This window comes from Leptonotus elevatus, chromosome 21 (genome assembly GCF_054856555.1).
Source record: "Leptonotus elevatus isolate MCC_2025b chromosome 21, RoL_Lele_1.0, whole genome shotgun sequence".
Taxonomy (NCBI): domain Eukaryota; kingdom Metazoa; phylum Chordata; class Actinopteri; order Syngnathiformes; family Syngnathidae; genus Leptonotus; species Leptonotus elevatus.
Window position 1 is genome coordinate 4841596 of NC_141259.1, and position 23722 is coordinate 4865317.

Genomic DNA, 23722 nt, shown 5'->3' on the forward strand with positions numbered 1-23722 from the left:
CAGAAAATTTGTCAGAAAACAGGTGGTTTTTCCCCAAGTGAATGCAATATGCTTCCGTACACCTTAACCCAGAATGAAAGGGGTTAAATTTAAACTCACCTGCCACATTAAAAACATGTATTGCAAAAAGGTGTGTGGAATTGAAATGGATCCACTGTGTATAAATACGTAATCTTTAAGATCCAATATACGCTTTGAGAATGTATGTTTTCTTTTCTTTTTTATTATATGGTAGGTAAATAAACATTCAATGTGTAAAAAGAAAAAAAAACACAAATCACACACACCTATTTATTTTATTGTCATATCAGACAAACATGACTTAATCTTATACTGAATCACATCTTTGCTCTCTCGCTGGCTTTTTGGTTGGTGATTGCATGGGGCCACCATCACAGTTCATGCATACAAATTCATCATTTGAAGCTGTGAGATGGAAAATGAGAGTCATCATCCTCACACTGGCTGCATACGGATGCAACAAATATATTATTCATAGTTATATACACCCTGGATTTCTTCTTAAAATATATATGGAACATTTCATAGGCGTCGGGCCGAAACCTCGTAAGTCACAATTTTGCAATGTTTATATTTAAAAAAATATATATATACTTTTAGTGAGTCCACACGTGTGGGTGTCATTTTTATCAATTATTGACCAATCTAAAATGTTGAAAATGTCTTGGTCTCTTTGATGATGCAATATTAATGGTTGGAAAACAATATGTTGTTTTTGGAGTCTCCTGAAAAGAGATGATTTTGGAGGTACAAGGTTTCGGCCCAACGCCAGCGATTTGCAACAAACAATTGGAAATAAGGCTTAAACGGGCCTTCATCACAAACTCTTCATTTGTTCTTTTAAACACTTTCAAGCTTGCATTAATACAGAAATTCATAAAACATGATTAGAAAGTTTTCCCAATTCATTAATGTCTTATTTAAGTAAAATCTAAATGTACAATTTGAGTGTAATATTAGTAAAGTGCGCTGATTTGTACTGTGTTTGATTCAGTAGCCGTTTGTATGCTGCCTGATTAAGAGAAATTTCATTTCGGAGTAAAAATAATTATAGCAAATTATAATATTAATTAATTATAGCAGTACAGTGCAACAAAACTGAAAATAAATGTTTAAAATTGGCGTGTTTGTTCTTACAACAGATAAAACCAGTTTGTTGGCCAATAATAAAAGAAAAAACTAATTATGGTCAACAAAATGACTAAACTTGATGCACTGTTATCCACCTGCATGTCCATTTTCCGACCAACACAGCAAAAGGACGTTGAGGGATTCAAAACTGAAAATATCCACCATAATATTCAGTAGTAAGGCTTTATCTTGGTGTCTTTGTTGATGAACGACTTTCCCGCCAGGCTGAAACAAGACTCCTACGACTATCACGCTGGCTTTCTTGCATGCCCGGTCAAAAGTATCTCTCAAACAAAGGACGACACCACTGAAACGAATGAAATGAAGGGAGAGGCAAAAACGCCCTTTGGACGGTCAAGAGACTCTGATGACTCACTGAGGCATAGGGGACAAATGTGCCAAACTGAGGTAGGCAAAGCAGCACAACAAACACAAAAAGACATTCGACCAGGACGGTTCTAAATAAATGGAGTTACAAAAATGAGACTTACTGGATGTCATCTAGAGTTTGCCCCACTATAATAAGACATTGTGATGCTTTCTCTGGTAATTTGCAAAGGAGTGTGCCGAGTTATCTGTTGGTCTTGTATTTGGACTTGCTGGCATCACGCGGTTCCTTGCTGGGGTTGCTCCAGTCGTCCGCTTCGGGGCTGGTGGTGTAATGTCGCCATGCGGATTTGTTGAAAACGGGAAGCCGCTCAAAGGACTCGCTCGATAAGGCCTTTATACAGATGAGGAACACACAAGGAATGGTGGTAAATTTGGGAAATACGTAAATATCCTTTTTGGACAGTATCTCACAAAAGGGAGTCTTTTTTTTCTTCTAATTTGGTCATTTTCATTTTGGGGTCTATAAAAAAAGATTTCAATTGCAATATCCCCATTCCCCACAAATGGCAGTCATGTTTTTTTTGGTGTGTGCTTGCAACAACGTGAGTAAGTCCGATTTGGAATGACATGCAGGATTACGACGGCGTATTAGGACAACGTATAAATATATATTTTTTAGAGGGCGGGGGGGCAATATTCCGAGAAAAAACTCGCAAATTTGCCACTTTATTAACTCGCAAATTTACAAGTTTTTTTTCTCTTTATATAGTGGCAGATTTGCGCGAAAAAAAAAAAAAAACGTAGAAGAAATACACGTAGCGTACTACTCGACTGTTTGTGCCAATACTTTTTGGTCGGGTTTCCAAATAAGGAGATAGTAATAGCTTTATCATAGATTAACCATATCATGTTAAGCATTCGCTCTTTGAACCGTTGTGTACGGCCACTTTAAGTTAATATGTTAAAATGTATATTTACTTGTACATTTATGTTTCCAGAATTATTATGTACACATTCTTTTTTTACATGAATTGAAAAATGTATTAGAAAAAAAATTATATATCAAGAGCATGTATTTTTCACATATTTTGCCCCTTTTTAAAATGGCATTTTTGTCCTAAATCATCATTAGCACTGATGAAAAATTGTGGCCCTCTCCAGCATTTAATGTTCATTACGTCTACTCTGCACACTGCACTTTGCACTGAGCACTTTAATATTCACGCATCACTTAAAATGTTAATTTGCACAAGAGAGTTATTGCATATAGTTGATGTTTCTTAAAAATATTTATTGAACTGGTTGACCACAGGTCTGGTCGTGGTGGCATCCGGGGAGGGCGGCCAGCCTGTGGAGTAGATGTAATTGAGTAACGTGCAATATTTGTGCTACTGTATGTTTTAAATTGGCTATTGTTTTGGGTGTTGTGTGCATGCGGTGAATGATTTGAGTGTTTTACTTACATACTCTTCTTGTGTTCAGGGTGGCGGTCTCAGGCCAAAAGAGTCCCTAGTCGATCAAACACTGCTAAAAGGTTTTCGGGTTGGACCAAGTGGAGGAGTGTGTAGGGGGTGGTCACATGGTTTTACTAAATTTTTGTATTTAATTTATTGTCTAGATGAGTTAGTTGGGGCAATCGTTGTTCGTTTGTCAGCTTTTTTATTGGGTTATAGTTATGTGTTGAAGGATTTGAATTTAGGTTAACGAGCCAATAGTTTTCACCTGTTGGAATTTAGTGGTTTGATCCAATTGTCTTATACCTATTTAAGGCTGCTCTTAACATAAAATAGGCATAAAGTAAAGCTGGATTTACAAGTGACTCGATTCAGATTTTTTATTTTGCGCCTACTCTTTTGTTTTATCCTCAGCTTGAGATCAGGTCACTTCTGAATGTGGATAAAAATCCGATATGAATCGCATAGCTGTCAATGTGACTGCTACGTAAACAGACAGACTGGATACAACCTGTAATCAAGATACAGTATTCCCCCACAATTTGTGTGTGACAGACCAAGCCCCGCCCCAAATGACGAGAATCAGCGACACCTTAACTAAAAAAAATTATAACCGCCTACAGATGCCCCAAAATGGTGGCAAAACACTACTTTGCTATAAGATAAGGGCCATGGTATGTGAAATAAAGCTCCTCACTTCAATATAGTTGCAAAATATTTCCTTATTAGACTGAGTTTTGGCATGAGCACAAAAACAATAAATAGGTCAGTTTTTCAGCAAAGTTTCTGCAGGTATCATCAATTCTACTTTAATGCTTTTTAATGCAACTTAAAACTAATTTAGTCGTGCTGCATATACTTGTTTATATTTTATGGCAGTCAGTCAATTACAATTTTTAATCATAATTAATTGCATGATTCATATAATTATTTAACAAACTATTTGTCATAAATTAATTACATTTTGTATCTATTCTATATGTACGCTAAAATATATTTTTTAAGTTTTTCATACTCTTGTGGTGGTGGACAAATATGGTTACCAAATACAAATGTGGTTGTATCTTTTATTTCATTAATACAGTAATTTTACAGTAAGTAATTAATAAAGATATTGTAAACAGTTACGGTTAAAAAGACTGTGAAACAGGATTTGTGTGGAGGTAATTTTTCTGCCACTAGGTGGCATTAGTGTTTCATGTTGGATGTCGGTGACAGGAACAATAATTTTCTTTTCAAATTCAGAGCAATTGGTATTTGGAACATGAAGCAATTCGTGGATTTCAGGCCATTTTGTTCATTGTGGCTTACAACTCGTCACCAGTCCCAAACCAATATATTTTTATCATATTTATTATTGCCAACTTGCCTCTCGACATTGTATTTAATGCTTCTTAATGCCATTTAACCCATTCACTCACAGCCATTTTCACTGAAGCAACCCCCTTCGCTCAAGGCTGTTTTACTAGATTTTGACTGATTTTGCAAGGCCCACAGAATATTGTGTTCTATTGCTATGAAAACATGGAACCTACCAAAAGAAGTAGTCGCTTCTTTCATCAGGAAAAAATATATATTTCTATCTGTTTCCGTTTTGCAGCAATTAGCATTAGAATATAGCTAAGTTTCATCATTATTTACAAATTTGTTTAAAACAGTGGGAAAAAGAGCCTTTTTGCAACATTGCCCTGGTTGATCTCTTATACTCTGCTGCCACCTGCTGGCCATTTTCCGTAATAACTACCATTAATCTCTTCAGGTCGGAGACTGCATCAAAGCCTTCTGTATGCTCTAATAAAAAAATTATAAATATGTTTTTGGCATGGCAATATTTACAATAGAACGTTTTTATACATTTTTGGGAGCAAATGAGATGATAACATAGTTTTAGCAAATTCCATTGAATGACTTTTAATGCTTTTTAATGACTCGCGGAAACCCTGTAAATTGCAGAATAATGTCGAGGTTACATTTAAACCGATGGGACGGGGGGAGTTATCACAGTCGAAATAACGGAGTGTGTAATTTTTTTTATATTTGAATGATTTAATTGTATGTATTTTTGTGTTGTTGCTGCCTGATGTTGACACCCTTGCAATCTTTTGTGTGCCTTTTGGGCATGTACACAAGTGGGTTGATTCATGTTTTGTTAATGTGAAAACCGTGACACTAGATATGTGTTACTTCTAAACAGAACATGTAAACAGAACGTCAGAACATGTGAACAGGCTGTCAAAGAGGTCAGGTATTGGGCACTTAGACCTGTAGTGAAAATCTATCCTGATACTCCATTGTTTACCTTCAAATGGATTACAGCATCAGTGCCCACACCCTCCATAGAGTAGAGCTTCAGATCCCCTTGGAAGTATCGAGCGTACAGCCTAGAAATGGGTAAACCGTAGCCAAAACCGGCCTGAAAGCAGAAACGAGAGCCGGTCATTTCATTAGCCACATGGCACACACAGCTAACAGAACAAAAGCTAAGAAAACGTCAATGCTAGTATCGTTTAGTACCAGTGGGACAGCGCCTGGCTCGAGGCTGGGTGTCGGGGCAGTGGAGTACATGTAGTCGAAAAGGCGGTCGATCTTTCTCAGAGGAACTCCTCCTCCTCTGTCGCTGATCTGGAAGACGCACAAAGGACATTTTAGCATAGATAAGAGCAATGTGTGTGTGTGTGTGTGTGTGAGTCACCTTTATGGACAGGTCCTCTTTACCAAGAGTGACTTTTGCTTTCACAGGTGGTAATGCCTCAGCGCCGTTCTCATGAAGCTCCACTGTGGCTCTCATTGAATTCTAGAAACAAAGAGCCGGTTAATTCAATATGCCCCTTGTGGAATTAGTGCCACATGCAGTGTAATTAGATTGAGAAAACTATGAGGTTGCTGACCTTGAAGAGCTCAAACAGCATGTGGAACAGATGAGAGGGCACATACACGGCCTGGATGGACTTTTTGGGATTCTTCACTAGAAAATAATAAATGGAGAGTGATCACACAATTACAAACAAATGGATGACAGGACTGAGTGCTTCTTCTTGTCTTCTTAGCCTTTTTTTCCCCAGACCGATATCAGTATGACTATTTACTCTGAGTACTCACCTATACCGAGTACCAAAATTGCTAGTACTTTGGAAATATAAAAGTTAATTGACCACAATGACAAAAAATTATTTCTCAAACTGCAGTAATATAGCGCCAACTACTGCAGAGGAGGATTTATTTATGGTATCAGCAGACTCCATGAGTACCTCTGGGGAAAACAAATTTCTTGACAATAAAACATTCCATTCAGCCTCACTAGTCTATATATGAAGGCGGCCATTTTGTCACCTGCTGTCGAGTGAAAATGACATCACAATTGCTCAGGTCTCAGGTCACAACCAATCACAGCTCAGCTTCAGAAAACGGGTGAGCTGTGATTGGTCGCTGCCTGAGCCCTGAGCAACTGTGATGTCATCTTTAGTCGACAGTGAGTGGCAAAATGGCCGCCCCCTGAGATGGATTAAAAATGTCTGGATTTTGCTGCATAACTCATATTCCACAAATGTAATATTAATCATATAATATAACATATGAATGTCCCAAAAAAATTACGATTGACTTCCCCTTTAACATAAGGTTGGTATCGACACTGATACAGATACAGTGGTACCTCGGAGTTTGAACATAATTCGTTCCTGCGAATTGTTCAACCTCCGAAGAATGTTTTCCCATAGGAAATAATGTAAATGCATTTAATCCGTTCCCAAGCTCCAAAAACAGAAAATTCCTATTTATGTTTTTTACATTTACAGTACAGTACAGTATTTAAAATTCCTTAAATTTTTTGTTGTGGTGTGATGGCATCAGTGGATGATAAATGCTAATGCTAGCTTTAGTTCAGTGCTGAGTTTGTGTATTTCACATTGGGCATATTGTTAGACTACTAAGCGGTCCTTGCGTGCGTTATTTAAGGTCAGGCACGTTGTTGAACAGCTAAGGGGGGTCCTTGTGCCAGTATTGACAGAAGTAGTCACGGTAGTTACAACTGCCCGATAATCTCCTTCCTTATTCCACTGTGGTTCGTAGCACTGTATGTTTTTCTTTGCTGCCACTGGCACTGTTGTCGTGGAAAAATCAAAAATGCACTTGCGAGTATGGACCACCACCGGGAGTATTCACGATCTGACTGAAAATGAGCAGTGCATCGTCTCAACTACCGCAACGTGAGCATTCGGCTTCGCTCGGCTTCGCTCGGCTACCCGTTTTCAAGGTTCGTTCGGCTTAGCTTGCTTTGCTTGGCTGTTCAAACTCCGAAAATGAGTTCAAACTCTGAGGCATTTTTTAACACAGATTTTTTGTTTGAAGTCCGAATTGTACGAATCCCGAGACGTTCAAACTCCAAGGTTCCACTGTACCTGGTATTGGTACTCACCCATCCCTACCTAATATGTTCCATTTGGGAACCCTTAAAATCACCCAGAACACATGTAATGTGATTTCATTGCCACAGCATTATTATTTGTTATTATTTTTATTAGGGATGTTCGATACCACTTTTTTTCCAGAACAATGCCAGTACATGTACTCGACTCTTGATTTGTCACCAATACCGATGCCAAGTACTGATACCAGTAGTGCTTTTGATAGATACAATTTCCACACACACAAAACATGACAGATAATGTTAAAGAAATAGCTATATATCCCAATATAGCATTTTTCCTCCTTAGAATGAAATTAATCGCAATTTTCTCATTTGTAGTTCCTGATTATAAAATGGCCAACATAGCGAGTACCGATAACTTGAAATAAGGCCTGGTATCAGCCCAATATGATACCTGGTATTGGTACTCTCCCATTCCTAATATTTATGATGGTCAACTAGTTTTCCTTTACATCTGTAGATATTTTAGAACTTTGTCTAGACTCTCAAGGTGGGCCATAGAGTAACTAGTTATGGCCGAGTACCTATACTAGGTATTGGACTGAAACTGGCCTTATTTCAAGGTATCAGTACTCATGACGGTGGCGAAGACAGTATCGGTTGCTTTCTTGTGGCCGTTTTATAAACAGGAAAACAGAAATTAGAAAAATAGAAAATTGATATTAATTTCATGCAATTTTAAGGAAATATGCTATATTGGGATATACAGTTCTTTCTTCAAAATGATCTGTTGGTGCGTTTTGTTTTTTAAATTTTATGTATCGAAAGTACTAGGTGTATCGATACCATCGATATCAGTGACTACCAGGGTTATTATAAATTTGGAATTTTTCATTTTAGTTAAGTTTTTTGTAACGTTTTGAGTTTTGTTTTTTGAATTTAGTTAGTTTTAATTAGTTTTCAGGGTGGTTCTATTAGTTTTAGTTATTTCATAAATGCTTAATTTTAGTTAAGTTTTAGTTAACTAAAATAACCTTGTTGACTACTCAAGACTGGCATCAAAAGTGGTATAACATCCCAAGCCATAACAATAATAACAGTATTACCAAAAAAACCTTGAACTCTCTTACTGTTAAATTCTTCGATGTGGAGCTGAGGAGCCGCCAAGTAGTACTTCTCACACAGCATTTTGGCCGTGTCATATGCATCTGATGGATGAAGCAAAGACAACATGACTCAGTAGAAGAAACAAAATAAAGTATTTGGCTTCTTTCCAGCTCCTCTTTGCGTCAATTTCTACTCTCACTGCAGGAAATCCACCAATACATTAGTACAGTATTATGTCAACAAACCATTATGGGGATATCAATATTTCCACGTATTCAATTTGCGTCTTAGCTGCAGCAATTTAAACCTCTTTCAAACTCACCACTGACAACTTCAGCCACACAGCAGGTGGGATCAATGCTGCCGATGTGTTTGGGATGAGCCGGGTTGGTGTCATTACCGAACAGGAGCGCTGGGCAGGTACACAAGTTAGCCACACGCGTACAAGACGGCATCATCCAGAATGTCAGACTCACTATGCTGATTGATGAGCATGCGGAAGGAGATGCGATTGGTGTAGAAGCGGTCGAGGAAATATTGGATGTTGCTGCTGACGAAGGGGTCGAAGCCAAACTTCTCCTTGTACTCGATGACGCCCTGCGCCATGGTCGGAACCACATCGTTGTGACGGTTGCGGATCTCGATCAACAACTCCAGGAAGCTGAGAGGTCAACATGGAGAGAGTTTTCAGTGTTAACAACAAGTGGAGCAGTTTTTTTTGAATTGGTGTTCCAAACGGGCTCCTTTATCCAAATTCCTGTGTGCTGCTTATCAAATGGTCATTGTTATTGTGTAAACGCACAATACTCGCAGAGCCAGCAGCTCTACACTGGATGGACAAAAGCCTTGGGACATACCTCCATGCATACGGTCATTCATTTTCTACCACTCCCCAAACAACTTTGGTATGAAATAGAGCAGATCCAACATCAGTGGCATAAATTCCTATGTACACAACATAAAGTATATCCAGTTGAATGGAGGCTGTTAGAGCTGCTAAGGTGAGACCAAATCTGTCTACATTACAGTTACTGTAATGCCCCAATACTTTTGTCCATAAGGCAGTTGTGTCCAAACTGCGGACTGGGGGCCATTTACGGACAGTTTTAGCGGCCCACATCATGCACTCAAAATCACATTTGGGCACAAGTCTATAACTACTACTAAAAACATGGTTTAATATGGAGCTTTTCTAAATATTGCTAACCTAATAGCATAATTGTCCAAGTCATTTTTTTAAAAACATTATTGGGGGGGGGGGGGGGTCCCCTTACAACACATTCAACAAACAAGTCCAGTTGCCTCGATTCAATCTTTACAGATTACCATGACCTGGATGAAAGACAATCTACACGGACATGAAAATAAATAAATAAATAAAATAATTTACAAGCAATCACATTGTGATTTTTTTATTGACAATGTGACTGTAAGTTAAAAACTGGCCTAGGCAGTTATGCTACTATGCTAATGATATGCAAAGAAACTACTTTCTGCTCCTTGTCAATTCCAACTAACGATCCTAAAAAATGTCATCTGACTACAAATTTCTCTTGTTTTGGTGCTCATTGTGGAGATCAACATAATACAGGGGAGGATCTTTTTAGTGGGTCATAGTGCTGCGCTCAAAAAAATCGATACGAGAATATATCATTGCGGCCTCTTTACAAAGCATGTATCGATATGGAGGCATCAGAATCGATATTGCACATTCATTCACATTTCAACCAGGCATGCCGCTGACGGTAAACTGGAGGTGCTGCTAGCTTACATTAGAAAAAGAAAACATTTTTGCCATCCAGCATAATAAAATTAGTATTTGGGCATACATGACTTTTCATAAAAATGTATGTAAAATAATTTAAAATATTACTTATCACCTTGAAGGTCCCCAAATGTTCTTTACACTTTTAACAGAAAGCTTTGACGTTGTAGCTTTTTTATTTTATTTGTTTAAAATAACTACACTTTATAAACAATATTAAAATTTCTTGGGGCCCTTACTTCCTTCTATTTTTCTGTATGCGGCCCTCAGAGGAAAAGGTTTGGATATGGCTGCCATAAAGTCTACATGTGCTAATAAACTACAGTGGAAAGATGTCATGTCATAAAGAGATCAAGCCGCATTAAAAAGTGCGTGCATTTAAGAATGGATCCGTGGATTACTCACTCATTCAGAGCATGAGGATCCTCAGGCTTTCGGTTCTCATAACCCAGCAGCTCCACGAAGCTTTGCATGTACCTAATAAAACAGACAAAAAGCAAAGGGCAACTTTAATCAGATAATGATATCTTATCAAATGGATTCCATATATACCGTTCAACTTAAAATAATTCCACCTTCATTACAAATTCTATTTATTTTAAATGATTACAAACTTACGATGAACCAAGAAACAAGAACAACTAATATTACAAGAGCACACTGTATTTCCAACAATACATTTTGCAAATAAAACGTAATTTGACCATTTTTGGACCAAGCGGATGGACGGCTGGCTGAGTAGCTTATCGGGCAGCAGGTTGACTTCTCGCATGGTGTTGGCCAAACGCACCGGCAGCTCTTTGCGCAGGAACATGTACGACGTTTTCTCACATGCATTCTCCTGCCCTGGAACACAAGGGATCAATGAGGAGAACATATTGGCAATGTTCAGTATCAAACATTGACTGTACACTGAAATCCAGCTGGCCAATCAAATGCATTCACCAGACACATCATTGTCATTACAAGACATGTGCTGACTGAGTATCATATCTTAGCATCCCTAAAAATACATTTGGTGATCTTACTAATCGGTAATAAAATAAAAAATAAAATTCTGATAACCGATTAATGGGCCTATTTTAATAAACAAATAAATAGATAACTAAAAAAAAAAATGTTTTAATTGGTCCCTTAATGCTTACATTAATGAAAGATATATTACAGGCAAAACTAGTACCATTATTTGTTTAACTTAATGGAGCCCAGGTTTCAAAGCAAACATGGTGAAGTGGCATTTAGCCATGTCCCAGAATGTACAGTAATAGTTGGTCCCATGCCACAAAACCGGTTGCTCTGTTGGCAATACATTCACTCGTTGCTTATGTTGCTTGGTTGAATCAAGTTTAAGGTGTAATATAACACAAGTCAGTGGTGCACTGTAAATATGTGAAACACAAGTTAACAAGTAATCTAAAATGCTCTGTATGGTGGACCTTAAGGGACAAAAAACATTTAACAAAGCACTGCATAATAAAAGTTAAAACTTGGTATGATTTACAAGTTCTCAGTGCTAGGACGTCGGGTGACTGTCACATCAATACACTCAGCAGTGACTAACAATATGTTACATTGATACCTATACAACACAATATCTGACTCATGTATTTATATTTATTTGGAAAATAAATCTTGTTACCAAAGGTGAACACTTTTGTAAGTTACATCATTTCTTTATCCATCCATTTCTTATGGCTTGTCCTTATTAGCATCACGGCTAACTGGAGGCTGTTTGTCGTCGGTATCCATTTGCTAATTGCAATGTAGGCTACTCTATGCCAAGCATTCTGATTAAAGGTGGAGCACGACTAAAGCTAAGGCACAGATACAGTGAAAACAAAGTTGTTGTCAAGTGTCAACTCTTGTAATGTCAATGGCTAATTTCTGTCTGAGTCTGTCTACCAAATCCAAAGCAAGACTGAGTCACAGAGGGAGCTTTGGGGGATCTGAAGCCAAGTTCCATCAGACTTGATTGTTTCAACAAGTCTCATTACTCCACTCAGTAGGGGAGTCACGGGAAGGTTATTTTTTGGGGGGGAAACGCAGGAAGAGCTCAATCTCTGCAAATGTCTCCCTCTAAAAGGATGTCATGTAAACACTGGTTTGGTGATGCAGAGTGCAATGTGTGCAAGTCAAGAAACAACACCGTTTGCTATTTGCCTTGAGAAACCAGTGACATCACAGAACAAAAAGACTCCTTCCTCTGATTCAGCAGAATGACGGAGAGGATGTGGCTTGTTGATCATAAAACAACAAATGCTCTGTATCTTGGCCCTTATTTGGCTTGCTGAATGCAGCTGCCAGAAGAACTGACATAATGTAAACTTGACCGCTTTTAATCACACATGGATTAAGGGAAAGCTTAGAGAACTGCTTACATGTTGCAGTTAATAACCGTTTGCTCGCCTTTCAAACCTCAAGTCTTTCTATGCGGTGTCAGACTCAGCCTTTGTGACAAAAAAAAACAACTAACAAAGGAAACAATGTACGTACACTATACAGTATACGCAGCTTATAAAAAGGCAAACATGGCTGTTTGGCTGTCAAGTAAATGTTTTAAAGCGCTGAATTGCATGTAGAACAACATTTTTTAACATTGAGTTAGGTGGTTGGATACATTTAAGCAAAATTGCAGCAAACTGCATTGGTACTGACATTTGTCAACATTATTTTTCAACACACGTAGTCACATCTAATGGCATCCAATACAAGGGCTGCACTACAAATGAGGAAATACGACATAAGACTCAAATATATGAATCTTGCTAACGCTAACATGATAGCGCTATCCTTGCAAAAGGTTTGAATATTTTTGTAAAAATGAGAGTACTGGTATATTAGGATTTATTGGCTCCAATTGGACTCACAAAATATTTTCCAAGACCAGCTATGTTTTTATTCCTGAACGTGAACATCCTTCTTCAAAAGAAACTTGAAATAAAGTTTTCTCAGGATATCAAAATAGTCCAATATTGAAATTGGCCACCTGGCAACCATAGCTATCGGGCAGCAAGCCATCTGATTGGTCAACCTGACTATGAACGGTCATGTCAATCAACAGTGGGGTTCTAATATTTGGTTTGACCAACCATGGAAAACTGGCGCTAACTATAATGCCTTAAAAAAAACAAATAGGCATGAAGCAACCGGCAGATTCTACAAAAAGACAATTTCAGACATATGTGGAACCACGTTGAAATTTATTCGACACTTGCAGAAGCACTAAAAAGAAAGAAAGAGGTAAGCCGCCGCCTGCCAGTATTTTTCTTTTAGAGGCAATCTCCATGTGTTCAAATTTTTGTATTTATATTAGGGAAAGAAAATAGCACAGTTCCCCAGTTTCATAAGGAAATTTCTCAAATTTTGTGGTCAAGAAAACTGTATGTTTTTTTTATATTTTTCCATTGCTGTCAAAGATCTGCTCCACCCCAGAACATTTATCAGTAATGTAGTGGAAAGGAGTGGGATGAATATTTACTTTACAAGTCAATTTATAGTGTGTGCCCCTAAATCTTCTTCTTGCGGCCCTAAAATTTCAGGTTAGGAGCGACTGTGCTCTTAAAAAAAAAAAAGTTAGTCTGGAACCCTACTTAATGTTTACTGTTGATCTCACTCGAACTTGACTTAAACTTGATGAAGTTGGACTTGACTACAGCCCTGATGTAACGCAACACATTCCTATTAACACATACCTAATTTGTCCACATTATATTCTTGCATGTACATATATTTTACATGACTAATACTGTAAGGCTCAACCAGCCATAATACTGTATTATTTAAACTTAATTTTTTGTAGGGTGAATGATGAATATGACCAAAACTGAAGCCATCTGCTTTGGAATACATCCTTCTTTACAATATTGATAAACAAAATCCCGTTAAAAAAAAATAATATACACTTACCAAACACACCATTAGATACACCAGCACGCTAATCAAATCCAATACAAGCTAGGGCTATCATAAAATAACTGATGAACTATATAGCGCCAATATACTTAAAATATTTTGGAATTTAAAAAATATATATTAAAAAAATAAATAAAACTGTATGATACAGATATCATTAGTCTTGTTCATGAATGTAAAATGAATAATAAAGTTAGCAGTGCTTCAAGCAAGTCTACTTGTCTGCATGTTTGCACGAAAAACAGGGTTGTCGTGCAGAACCATGAACATCACATGTAGTCACCTCCACTATGATAAACACGTGCACGTTAACATTTACAAGTGCATCTTAACAAAGCAAACACAACAACAACAACAACAACAACAACAGGAAATAACCAGTGACACAACAGCCACCTGACAACTGATGCTTGCTGCACTTACCGAAATCCAAAAACTGCTTAATGGAGAGCGGAGACGGCGAGAACCTGGAGTAATATTCTACTTTGGGGTTGGTGTTCTTCAGCAGAGACATTACCAGCCTCATTTTGACGCGTTAATGTTGACGCTCACGAGACGCACCACCATTCATCCCCGGTAATGTTGACAATCTGATGGATGATTCCGCCTCGGCGGCGAAGACATCGGTCTCGGCCTGCAGGACACACAGCGAGGCGAGCGCTTCTCGTCCATGCGACTTTATGGCTAATATGAAGCAATAATCTTGCAATTGGTCTTCCTCAATCTACATTGTTTATCAATTCAGACCCCTCATATAAGTGTCAAGTCGTAGTCTTCGATTGCGGCTTCTGCTTAGGTTTTTTCACAATAAATTTCAAGTGCGGAAGTCCTCGCCTGCTAAATAACATATATTGTTTCAATTTGGATGCAGAGGTTCTTAAACAACTCTAAACGAGTACAATATATACAGCGATTATTTGTCATTTATCGCATTTTAAAAAAGGAAAAACACGATACAAATTTAACATAAATTAACAGAATTGGGCTATCCAAACATCATGGCCTTTTTTGATATAATGATGTAAATATACTAGCAAATGTGTAGTTACTTTTTAAAAACTGTATGACCGATATTTGAATTTATTTTTGTAAAACGCTTCCTCGTTTCCGTTCTAGTCAGTCAGCACGTTTTGTACGTACTTGGAAATTCACGTCAACCTGGCTTGACAGTGCTTGTCGGTGCACTAAAATGATTTGCTAAAGGAAATGACGTAAGGAATTAGTAGTAATCCTATTGGACAATAGTAGCATCAATCAAGACTATTTTTTTTTAGCTATGTAAAGTACTTTTACATAGGTATTTGAAAAATATTTTAGGATTTGATTCTTTTTTTAATACACTGTCATCATATTTTCATAAATGTATTCCTTTTTATTCTAATAATTTATTTTATGAACGCTGCTCGTGATCAAATGTCAAAATTAGCTTTTTACTGCCACCTAACGGAAAAAAACAACAGCTCAACAGACAAGCATTACAAAAACAAAAACAAATCACAGAAAAGCAGCGCGGTCTTTGGAATGTCAATTGTACTTGTGAACTTGTACAAGAGTGACAGTTAAAAAGTCCAGAAAAACATAATTAATGCAATAGTGTTTCTTAAAAGAAAACACAGTCTTTACTGCGCAAATAAAATCTGTATCCTATACATCAATTTATACTATATGAAAACACTATGAAAGGGAAATACTGATAAAGGTTAGTCACTGCAAGTGACATCATGTTATTGAGGTAAAACTGAACTGACTAAACTAAAATAGTGACGTCATTTTCCAGCTTGTCTCAAGTCCAACATGTTTTGCAGATTTATCATAATAATGAAATTAGATATTCATTAATTCATTCCCTCTTCAAAGTTATAAATTTAAAAAAAAAACAACAGCAACAACTGTCTTTTATATTCCAAATACATTGTTGGTGTGCTAAAAGTCTCTTGCATAACTTCTCAGGTTTTCATGACAATAAGAACCAGAGAAGAATTGGCAGCAAAAGTAATTACACTCCATAAAGTTTGTGCAACCAAAGAGTCTGCTCAGTCCATTGAACATCCTGTACTCCTTCTGATGAAATGCACATAATATAAGAATAAATTACATGCACATATCAGATTCATATGGCTTTCTGCAAAGTAACCATTTTGGTGTTCTCATTGTCATCACACTCCTCCTCGGGCAGCGGGTCGTAGAGGCGGCGATACAGCAGACGTGTTACTAGCGTGATGATGAACATCTCCAGGATCAGCAGCTGCTGACTCATCACTGTGGAGACACACATGAACGTCACAAGAAGCGATGAGTTTTAATGAGCAAATGAATAAAGTGAAGGCAGGGTTGGGACTACCAAAAAAAAAAAACAGTCATTAATGATGGAGCAATTAAACGTAAGAATGGTTGGATGATTGATGGTGACTCACTGTATCCTCTGGCGGCGGAAGAGAACGGCGGCGCACAGGCGATGGTTCCGTTCAAAGCCAAGATGTTGATGATGGCAGACTGAAGCTGGCTCAGGATCAGCACGAGCTGCGAACGTGTAAATACTTGTTGGACCTGACAATAAGCCGTTGTGATGTTATAAGGTGTGAATCCTCTCTCTGAGTCCTACCTGGTACATGGCATACTTGGGGATGATCTTAATGCTGCGCAAGGTGATCCTGAGGTGCATGAACGTGATGGCCACAGGCCACAGGGCGATGATTGTCAAGATGCCCACAAAGGGGTTAATCCATATTGCAGATCCGGTGATGCTCAGCTGAATCAGTCACACGTCGGGCGTGTCAGTAAATACAAGACAGGACATAACAGACAGGGAACATGTGAGCAACAAGAAAAAATTCCATTGAAAAGTTTCTAAACAAAAGCACAGAACACACTGACAGGTTTTTGGATAGCGATGCATGATCACAATTTTCTAGCCGATCACTGATCATCCTTGATTGTTACTCTTACTTTTTATGGTTGTACAGTCTCAGAAGCCTATACACGCTCTCAATGTCCAGGTTTGAGACACCATAAGTTATGGAATTCTGCTCCACAAAAGCTGTTTTCCATATTCAAATTAAGGAGAACAGCAATCCAGTTGGAGTAAAGATTATTTACATATCGCATTTAAATGAGATATGCAGCCTTCCGAGATGTAAGGCGTTTAACTCTATAAAGCCTGTACTATGAAATATATGAGATAAAATTCGGATTCTTCGTAAATAGAGTATTTATTGGTCCTTTTGAACAAACAATTTATTTTTTTTTGGAAAATCAACTTCCACATATGACTTTTGATTTGTGTCATATTTGATACATCCGGTCATAATGCTTTAAATTTGTACATTTATAACAAAAATCTAATAATAAACAGAAATATCAAACATATTAGTATTTCCAAAAATCAGAAAGAACATTTCCCATTATTAATAAGTATAAGTGTGTCTCCTTTCTCAATTGGGATGATCTTGCAAGGTCGCTGGAAAAGCCATCAGGTGGGTGATTACTGCCCTCTAATGGATTATCCGTGCAATGCATGTGTCACATCATATACGTCAGGGTTTTAATGGGAAAAAAATATATACTCATGAAATAGAGGGCTCAAAATATCTTGTATTTAATGTGATACATTTGGCATTAAATAATCTTGCAAATCCCCCAAAAAGTACATCAACACAAGACCTTTAAATTATTAGTCATTTGTAATGAAATGTGAAACAAAAGTACAAGTAGTGATTGCAATGTCTGTTTCCCATCAGTATCCAGTACAGTCATCAACGTGATCAACTCACATCCGCCAAATCAAAGGTTCCGTTGGTCCACAGGACAATGGAGAGTACGGTGAAGACGACCTTGAGCAGAGCAAACTGAAAGGAGCCAAGTTTGAGTAGGAAAAGAGAACGCCTGCAACAGAGGACAATTCTGTAAATTTCCATCCACAGTTATGAACACAAATGAAAGACATTAAAAATGTGTGTGTGTGGAATATCCCCCATTCTCTTCTCTCATCATTAGCATTACTTTAAATTTATCCTGACTAGTTGCATCAGGAGCCATTTTACTTTGCTGTTGCCTCCACATGAGGATGTGGAAAAAGTATTACGTGAACTTTTAACTGTGTGCATAAAAGTGCCGACTCGGCAGTGAGAGTTGAATGGCCAGGAGTGTGTTTAACCTGCCGTCCAAGTACAACATGTGCAGTGGATCTCCTCATTTTACATACCCCCCGACCAAAAAAAACCCCCACATGGTCTCACATGTGCACACGTGGTGGTTGTACTGTACATGTCTGTGCTTCATTATAACCGCATGAGGTTTCAATTGGTGCCTTTTATACTAAAGGGATTGCACAACAGTGTTTAAAAGAAAATGGGCAATTAAATGCTGGAGGGGGCAACAATATTTTCATCAGTGGTTCTTGTGTGTGTGGGGGGGTGGGGGGGGGGCACATAGGACCACGCACTTCCTAACCAGATGTATGACCAAAAACCAACATTCAGTGAAAATAATTAATTTTGTGCATTTTTTCCATAAAAATAAATTAACTCAAAAATGTAATATGTACTATGTTTGACCTGCATGGCATTTCAAATCAATATAAAAAAATATATAAAAAATGAATAGGTCTATCTCGGTTGTATTATAGGACTCAGTTTAAGCGCAACTAAAACATGTCTGCCATCTAGTGGTGAATGGTGATATTATAATTCAAAACTACAGTTGATGCATATTTCGCAACTGTACGTATTTGTAAAAAAAAAAAAATCCAATTATGTTTCCAATATTTTTAAAATGTTTTTTTTCGCCCCAAATTTTATTCCACATTTAAACACAGTATTTTGTAAAAATAAAAATAAATAAAAATTAAGATAATTATTTGGGTTTATTTAAAAATAATAAATAAATAAATACAAACTTTTTTCCAAACTTTAAAAAAAGTTTTTTAGCCTTTCAGAGTGTGGTTGAGGGCCGCATGCAGCCCACGTGCTGCCAGTTGCCCATCGCTGCCCTATAGACTCGGCCACAGTCCAAAATCAAAGAAACTATGCATTGCTTACCGTGTGATGGCTGCATACGGCAGGCAGAGGCAACAGCAGCAGCACGGCCCGGTGCTGATCTTCAATTTGTGTTTCATCCCCCGCCGCAGGAAGGCCTCGTCGCCGCCCACCTCCTCTATCATCAGGATGAGGAACTTGAATACTACGATGGCAAAGTAGCTGCAATGAAAGGATGATGCAGGGGAATGGAGGAGGGAGAGTGGTTCAAAGGATGCAGAGGAAGGCACACTCACCAGGCCGAGGTCATATCAGTAAACATGGTGGCTCGGGGGATCCACATTCCCAGACAGGACATGGTGCCGATCACCTTAAAAGAAAACACAATTGTACAAGAGCAGCCAGGGAAACCCCACACAAGCACAGGAAAAACATCCAAACTATGAGCAATATAATTAATTCAATATCTATTATTTTTACCAAACAGATACTAAAGACACTTGGTTTGTTTAGTCGCTAGGCATATTAAAAACTAGCATGTACGCCAAAAGACGCTGGCAACTTCTGACAAAATGTCACACTGCACCGCAAAAGATCAAATAACAAACATGCATCAGAATAAAAATAGTAGCAAGCTTTTTTTTCATCACACCGCCATCCACCCAAATGCATAAATCTTACCGGTGCGGCTCCATTCACCCATATGATGGTGCTCTTCTTATTGGCTGGCACTTTCTTATAAATATAAACACACTCCTCAATGAAGATCAACATGGACGTTGCCGCCATGAAGGTGAGGACAGAGTACAAGATGATGCCGAAGAGATCCAACTCTGAGGAGGAACAAGTCACACGACACATTAACTGTCTTTATATCCAAAATACAATAGCGTTAAAAGCAAATAATAAAAATAAAACCTCTGACAGGAAACAACATGCATATCTGCACATTCTAATTAATTTAACAATATGTGTATTATTTAGGTTGTAGTTTGCATAACATCATACTCAGAGTAACTGTATTTTTTATATTCATTAATGCAATGGATATAAAAAGTCTACACACCCCTGTTCAAATTCCATTTTTTTTATGATATAAAAAATTAAACCAAGATAAACCATTTCAAAACTTTTCTACCATTAATGACCTGTTTAACTCAACTGTAAAAAAAAAAAAAAAAAATGAGAATGTAAATTCAAATAAACTAAGATAATGTTATGGGGTAGATGCCACGGACTTCCGACTTCCCAGTTTTACACATCAGCGCCATTTCTGGCCACTGCTGGCCGCGTTCCAACACTCTCACCGCCACCCCTGCGCCCCCCAACCGCACGCTCCCGCTCATCGACGGAAGGCCGTCTCGGCTATCTGAAATGCTTCGGACACTGAGACAGACACTACACACTCGCAGCCTCACACCCGTCGATGTGAACGCGCAACCGAGGGGCACAAAGATGGAAGCGCAAGTACTGGGACGCAGCCCACACGTCGCAAACCGGAAACGGAAACAAAGTTGATGGGTGAAAACCCGAAAGTCGGAAGTCCCGCCTCCTCCGTGGCATATAGTTCATTGCACAAGTGTGCACACACTCTTAGAGCTGGAGATGTGGCTGTGTTCAGAATTAACCAATCACATTCAAACTCATGCTAAATTGAAGCCAGTACACACCTGCCAGTTGCCCACCATCGAAAGTGCCTCTGGTTAAGCCCATATAAAATTCAGCTGTTCTGGCAGGCTTTTCCAGAAATTATTATCAAAAAGTTGAACCTTGTGCATTTTTTTCTAAATTGCTGTTTTATTGGTTTCTTCTGCCTGTTTTTTCATAATGTTTTTCTTTTCTTTGAGTACCGGTATTTTTTTCTACCATTAAAAAATTATTCAGAAAAACAAAATAATAGATATTTTTTTAAAGTAGACAAAAACAGAACACATTTTTTTCAGAAAAACAGGCTTTAATTATTTAGTATTTATTTATTTTAATGTATACATTGATTTTTCCCCCCAAGTGAATGAAATACGCTTCCATACAATACACAAAATACCTCAAACACATGTTACAAAATGTTTTTCCTCTCCCTCTTTCAATTGGCATAGAATTGATAATTTGAGAGAAAAAAAGATTGACACTTATATTGGATGTGTCAGCAAAATATGACGAAAAACACATCATTATGCCATAGAATTTGTCATCGCCCCATTGATTTTCTATGACAGTTTACTCATAGTTTGGAACTGCATCACCATGGTAATACAAAAATAATAATTCAGATCCGAGACCGAATGCGACGAGACACATCTTTTGATACCTCATTTGTGAGGATACGTTCAACGGTGTCATCTGCATTCTGTCGGTAAAAAATGTCAGCATAAAAAAAAATACACAGTATGCAATACTCCGAGGTAATAAGATAATACAAGGACAATATTAATAAAGCACTGCCACTATCTGCTTTGCAACACAACCAATTGTATGCAAACATTCGTAAGCCCTGATGATAACATTGTTTTTGCCGTATTGGGGGAAAATTCCTCATCTAGAAAACAGTCAATCAGGTAACATCTGGACTGTTGTCCAGTATTGCAGCATCAACATACTGGAACTAATCAAGTTTAAGAAACAAGAAATGTGGGAAAAAACACAGCAAGAGGTGACTATATTTCTCATTGTGTGTCAGCAGTGGTGTATACAACCTCCATGTAAAAGAACACACATCTGGTATTCATTTAAAAGATGGTACACACATGTTATTTATGCAGGAGGAAAAAACGAAAGCTTGAGTCGTTGCTTTCATTTTGTTGCCCGTAAATGAGCGGCTCGTTGGGTTTCTTTCTGGTAACCAAGGTCATTTAATGCGTTTAAATGTAGCTATAAACATCGCAGCTTTTCATATTATGACTGAAATTTTTGATTTAATACATTGCAGTTAATTTCACAAAAATACAAGCATGGCATTTTAAAGGGGATTAACAGGGATAATCCAATTTGAGTTTTACATACAAATTCGGAATTAGGACACAACTGGCTTTGAGGAATTTTGCATTATTGGATTATTTGGTGACCAACATTTGCTTTTTGAGTCCTCACGTGCAGTCAGTTAATCATTTAGGGTGGTAGCATTAAGTGTAATTGTGTATAATGGGCAAGAAAGCTAAAAATAAATAAAAAATACACATGATGTCTCCCAAAGGACATTACTGTAATTAGGCATGGATGAACTTCTGGTCTGCGTCCAGTAGAGGCGCTGTTGATTCAATCACAACTAATTTGCTGTTTAAAGAAGTCAACATTAAATTAACTATGATGTGGAGCTACGTGCATAAATTACATAATAGCCTACATTAAAAGAGTGTAATAATTGTTCTTATTGACTCAAACAAAGGATGCGAACACCAATAAAACAAGGGTGAGATATTCATAAATATTACGTTTAAATCAAATACAGCAATTTAGTTTTTCGATTTTTTTTCAATGGCGTGACATGACCTCTGAACCCCACTTCCCGTCCCTCTGTTGGTTCGAAAAACTGCCTACTCACGGAGGATGATGTCCATGGCCACGGGAGGTTTCCCCTTGCACCGAGGGTCCATAGTGGGGATGGATTCGTTCATGTCGTAGGTTCCAGAAACTTTCACCGATGGAATAGCTTCGGCGTCGTGAGCCTGGTCCCGAGTGCGTATCCACGGATTGGAGTCGCGGTGGAGGGTTACCCAAGTAAAAAGAGCGTGCTGCTACTTGGCAGTGGCGTCATATGTGCATCAGGGGCAGCGGGGCACCCCCGCACTTGATGCAAGACCCGTCGGGCCCGCCTCCTCCTGCACAAGCGCACAAGCGCATACACAAACACACGCACGTAAGACCCAGTCACCCCTATAGAGATTTGCTGAGCATATTTGATAAATGTAGCCTCTATCTAATGTAATCATCTACTTTATCGAAGTTGGCATCCTAATGAAAATGCTCACCCTCTACCCCAAAAACATTAAAACAATCTAAATGTAGTACATACATTTTCTAACAAAAAAATAAAATAAAATATTCGAGCACACATTTGATGTGATTGATCTTCCGTATCACTCTAAAAATAAAAATATGGTGACTTTTTAAATGTCAGCCTGTTTCACACAATTTCATGCTAAAACAAATATAGAATTGTTGAACAAAAAGGTTGATGCTGCATTTAAACAAAAAATATATATTTGTGCGTTTTGACAGAACAAAATATTATGACAAGCTGTGGCAATTCAGGACTCAGGTGCAAAAAAAGGGTTGGCCGTCAAGGCAGATGTTTATAAAAAAAAAAAAAAAAAAACCTAACTCTGAGGGGAAACAAAACAAAGGCTATGAAAAGGTCAAACCAAAGGCGCTCCAAAAGGATGGATATCTAAGCTACAAACAAAAAGACAAAAGGCACTCCTAAGCTAAAGACTATATATAACTAAACTGTGGCTATGTAAAGTTACCCAAAACAATTCTCACATGAGACAAAAGATAGCAAAGCAGTGGACCGACACTGTGGATTGGCTTGGGTGATCGAGACGAAACACTTTGGCAAAAGACAGGGGGGAGACAGACTTAACACATGAGGGTAATGGGAAACAGGTGGACACAATCAGGAATCAGAGTTGACACTGACACCACACGAGGAAGGGCAAGTGACCTG

The 23722-nt window shown here is 38.0% G+C and overlaps 2 protein-coding genes across 2 annotated transcripts; both read right to left on the reverse strand.

Annotated features, from left to right (window-relative positions):
* Positions 1-277: 277 nt before the first annotated feature.
* pdk3a (pyruvate dehydrogenase kinase, isozyme 3a) lies at positions 278-15232 on the reverse strand. The gene is made up of 11 exons (XM_086065484.1): positions 14510-15232; positions 10879-11020; positions 10580-10651; positions 8886-9070; positions 8732-8821; positions 8433-8510; positions 5825-5901; positions 5629-5730; positions 5451-5558; positions 5236-5349; positions 278-1873 (listed from the first exon to the last, which is right to left on the reverse strand). Exons 1-11 carry the CDS (start codon positions 14610-14612, stop codon positions 1724-1726), a joined length of 1221 nt encoding a protein of 406 aa, XP_085921610.1. The 5' UTR covers positions 14613-15232; the 3' UTR covers positions 278-1723.
* Positions 15233-15598: 366 nt separating this feature from the next.
* On the reverse strand, positions 15599-22837 carry slc51a (solute carrier family 51 member A). The gene is made up of 8 exons (XM_086065487.1): positions 22598-22837; positions 19741-19892; positions 19356-19429; positions 19123-19281; positions 17857-17968; positions 16689-16835; positions 16501-16606; positions 15599-16345 (listed from the first exon to the last, which is right to left on the reverse strand). The coding sequence occupies exons 1-8, from the start codon at positions 22668-22670 to the stop codon at positions 16197-16199; spliced, it is 972 nt and encodes a 323-aa protein (XP_085921613.1). The 5' UTR covers positions 22671-22837; the 3' UTR covers positions 15599-16196.
* Between the last annotated feature and the right edge of the window lie 885 nt (positions 22838-23722).